This window comes from Orycteropus afer, unplaced genomic scaffold (assembly GCF_000298275.1).
Source record: "Orycteropus afer afer isolate SDZICR_OR568_19922 unplaced genomic scaffold, OryAfe1.0 scaffold00489, whole genome shotgun sequence".
Lineage (NCBI taxonomy): Eukaryota > Metazoa > Chordata > Mammalia > Tubulidentata > Orycteropodidae > Orycteropus > Orycteropus afer.
In genome coordinates this window covers 1,222,729-1,227,028 of record NW_006922076.1, presented here as the reverse complement: position 1 = coordinate 1,227,028, position 4,300 = coordinate 1,222,729, and the positions used below count along the sequence as shown (strand labels likewise).

The 4,300-nt window shown below is 55.0% G+C and overlaps 1 protein-coding gene across 1 annotated transcript in view; it reads right to left on the bottom strand.

Moving 5' to 3' along the window:
• Positions 1-4,300, bottom strand: part of EP400 (E1A binding protein p400) — an 88,246-nt gene that overhangs the window by 43,430 nt on the left and 40,516 nt on the right. The window contains exons 14-18 of the mRNA XM_042782844.1: positions 3,650-3,827; positions 2,191-2,327; positions 1,163-1,332; positions 231-405; positions 21-125 (exon numbers count right to left, since the gene is read on the bottom strand). Of these exons, the coding sequence (XP_042638778.1) occupies positions 21-125; positions 231-405; positions 1,163-1,332; positions 2,191-2,327; positions 3,650-3,827 (765 nt within the window). The remainder of the gene's footprint in view (positions 1-20; positions 126-230; positions 406-1,162; positions 1,333-2,190; positions 2,328-3,649; positions 3,828-4,300) is intronic.

The window sequence follows — 4,300 nt, the reverse complement described above, 5'->3', positions numbered from 1 at the left end:
ACGACATCTTCATACAGGGCCTTCTGCCGGCTGGACAGGCGGCACTTTAGCACATGTTCGTACTTCCTGGGGAGCTGCTTCTCCGTGTCTCTCTTAGTCCTCCTCAGGATAAATGGCTGCGTCACCTGAAAACACATCCCTGTCACTGTCTCTCTCCCCAGAGATGTTGGCATCACACTCCACAGTGTGCTGCAGGAGCCTCCAATGGCCGAGGCTCACCAAACACGTACCCGATGCAGCCGGATGACCACCTTGTGGTAGTAGTCCTGGTTCTCGTCATTGGGGGCTTTCAGAGGGAAGCTGAGGTAGGGCCTGGAGATGCCCGGGATGAGGAAGTGCACCATGGTCCACAACTCCAGGAAGGTGTTGTGCAAAGGTGCGTCGATCAGAAGCAGACGCTGCTGACTACAACAGGACGAGAGGACAGTACTGAAACCAGCATTCATAGCATGGCAGCTCAGACCCTCACTCTCCGCAGGTGTTTAGAAGGGGGAACACAGGATCCCACAGAGCTGAGGAAACGGACCCAGTGAGGTCAGCTCCTGGGTCTCCTTAGCCCTACGTGTTCCAACAAAAGGAAGCAGTGACTACAGCTGGCACACTACCCAACCTCCTGCCCTGTTCACGTCAAAGGTAACACTGAGGACGACCGGGCAAGGACTCTGCAGGGGGCCCCACAGGGCACGCGGACCTGTGTAATGGGGAATGCCGGTAGGGCGTGCGGACCTGTGTGGTGGGCGGACACCCACAGGGTACGCGGACCTGTGAGGGGGCCCAGTAGGATGCATGGACCTGTGTGGTGGGGGGACGCCCACAGGGTGCACGGAACTGTGAGGGGCCCCGTAAGATGCATGGACCTATGGGGGGAGGATGCCCACAGGATGCGTGGACCTGTGTGGCAGGGGCATGTCTGCAGGGTGCGCAGACCTGTGAGGGGGCCCCGTAGGATGCATGGACCTGTGTGTGGAGCTTTGCAGGGCACACGGACCCATGCGGGGCTCTACAGGGGCCTAGGGGGAGAAGCCATGTGGAATGCAAAGCTGTACCAATGAGGGGGGCAGAGGGGGACACCCCATGGGACAAGAAGACCTGTGCTAGAGGCCCCTGCAGGGAATATAGACCCATGCGGGGCTCTGCAGGGGAACCCACGGGGCGTGCAAACCTGTGCAGGTTGAAGACAGCTCCCCAGTGTCTGTCAGTCATGTTCTTCACCTGCTGCATCTCATCAATGACCAGGCACCTCCAGCGCACCTTGGTGAAGGAATGGTAGCCCTTGAAGAAGCGCTTGTAGGATGTGATGCAGATGTTGAAGCTGTAGGGCTCTGTCCATTCCTGCAAAGAACAAGCCTTTGTGGTCTAGGAGTCTTAAGCACGAGTACTGACACACGGACACATGATCCGCAAAAGATGTGCTGATGGGGTATCCTGAGTGGGACTGGCTTCTACGGAGCATCATCTGAGCAAAGGCAATGGGGCTCAGAGGACGACAGGAGACAGGGTGCTATCTGTGCTGAAACTGACCACACTCTAAACTTGCCAGTAACAAATGAACGACCGGAGGGCCACAGAACACACCTCAAGGTACTCATATTTTCTGTCAACACAACATGGTGATGTGCAGTCAGCCAAGCTTTACCACCAATGAAGGCTTTGATCAATACACAGTTTCTCTACTCTCAGTGAAGATTCCCACGTAGATGATGTCATATGCAGAAACGGGACACAGAAGTCCACTCACAGGCCCATTTAAGCCAGTGGTGCTGCCTCGAAGCTGCAACCCGGGTCTGACAGCTCTGGCAGGCCATGTGGGGCTCCAAGCTGTAACCCCAAGTGTGGGCACCCAGGACCTCCTCTGAGGCTGGAGATCACCAATGGGCTGGCAGGTGAGGACAGCAGTCCGTGCAGGGAATATTCTCACTTAGGAAGGAGCCTGCTTTCAGGGAAGTGACTGAACCCTGTGTGGAACTGGGTCACTTGCCCGCATGACCCTCCCTGTGGGTAGTGACATGTTTCATCAGAGATGGCCTGTAGGTCGGGGGGGAAACCACTTGAAATCCACAAGAGCTTGAAGGGTCAGTGTATCACAGGCTATTCTCCTAAGTACATGGACAAACATGTCTTGACATTTTGAAACTATAACAAAGACAACTTTCTTTTCAGTGCTGTTTTGTTAGGAGTTTTAAGAAGTACCTGTCTCTTGGCTCTGAGTTCTCTGTGGCTGCCGACATACAGAAGGGTCTTCAGCCCAGGGCACCAACGCTTCAGCTCAAGCTCCCACCTGAGTATGTTACAACTTCTCACCACAACAAGGTGGGGTCCCCAATTACCTGCACAGGAAAAGAGGGCGGAGTCCCCGACTTAACTGTGTTCACCTGCTGAGTGCAGGCAGCTGGGCTGGGCCCGCCCACAGGAGCCTCACCAGTGTGTACAGTGAAAGCTCAAGTGACTACAGCAAATGCTAGGGCAGGACAGACAACTACTACTGGGATGTCACCAAAGTCACTAGACTCTAGACAGGTGCCACCACTACACACCAGCAAGGGGATATCCACTAAATATCTGGGGGATGAACTGCTAATGAATGATTCTAATATTCATTCAAAAACAGGTCAACCACATACTAGGAACACAAACTATCCCCAACAGCCACTCTCAGTGCGTGCTTCTGAAAAGGAATGACTTTTAAACTATGAGACTGATGCACACGTGACCACGCCCCACTGCCCTGTAATCGAATCATACACAGGTTAAAAACACAAGGACAGACTGGGGAAATGCATGCAACCCACTGTCATCCATTGCCAATGCACTGCTACCACTTCTTAAAAAGCACCAAGGAGAACAACCCTAGGACATGAACAGAAACTCAGAGAAGAAACCAATGGCTGGTACTCTAACAGGTGTGACCTCACTGGTCGGGAAATGCACACCAAACCTGGAGGTGTCCCTGCACCCCCTGAAGAACCCGACAGGCAAGTAATGCTGAGCCCAGCGCTCCACGCACCCTGTGCATGCAGGGGAAGGCTGCACAGACCGGGTGCAGGCTGAGAGCTGGTGGAGAACAAGAGTATGCACTATGTAAGCAATTCTGATTGCCTGTGAGGTGATCAGAATTTTCTAAACAAACATTTCCTTGAATAAAGAAACACTCCTCTTGGTGACATGGCAAACTCTTCCAGTGTCCTGACTGCACTGTGGTGCAGAACCCCAGGGCCACTGAATTCATGCTGGGATGGGGTGGGGGTGACAAACAGATGCCCTCAGCCTCCTGTCCCGAGGCATCCTGAGCACATGGCCCTGGAGAAGGGAACCTGGCAGGAGAGGACTGGGTGTGAGTGGGCCCAGCTCTGAGCTGAGAGGGGTGCCCGTGTGCAGGGCCCAACAGCAACAGGGCACGCCATCCCAGGAAAAGCGTGTCCACACACAGCACAGTGTGACTCCACAAGGCACAGAGTGCAGTCCCCGGCCCGGCGGATGTCTGCACTGATGTCAGTGAGTCCCTCCAAGGCTAACTCTGAACTCACTTTCCCCGCTGGTGCAGCCCATCCTTCCCGAGCCCCCTTTGCTCAGACCCTGGACTTGCGCACAGGAACACGGGCATCACACACACACGCCTGTGGGGAAGCCTCCACAAACCCACAGCTCTCACCTTCGTTACAGGCCAGGTGGGCAAAGAAGGCAATGATCTGCACCGTCTTGCCGAGCCCGGCCTCGTCGGCCAGGATGCCGTTGAGCCTCTTCCTGTAGAGCTTGGCCAGCCAGTCCAGGCCGATCTTCTGGTAGTCTCGGAGCGCCCCGAACAGGAGGGACGGGGTGTTAAACTTCACCTGCAGCCACACACATGGCAGATGGGAATTTCCTACTGAGAAAGCTATGACAATGCTCCTGCAACATGAAACCGCATCACTCACATGAGGAGCCCATGGGAAAGCCTCAAAATGATCCAGCAGACCAAACCACACCCAATGCCGTGGAGTAAATACTGATTCCCAGCACCCTAGAGGGCAGAGTGGAACTGCCCACAGGTCTCCAAGGCTGTCAGTCTTCACAGAAGCAAAGCCCCAACCACACCCACTGCATGGAGTCCATTCCGACACACAGTGCCCCTAGAGAATGGAGTGGAACTGCCCCAGAAGGTCTCCAAGGCTGTCAGTCTTCATGGAAGCAAAGCCCAAACCACACCCACTGCCTGGAGTTCATTCCAACCCACAGCGCCCCTAGAGGACAGAGTGGAACTGCCCACAGGTCTCCAAGGCTGTCAGTCTTCACAGAAGCAAAGCCCCAACCATACCCACTGCCT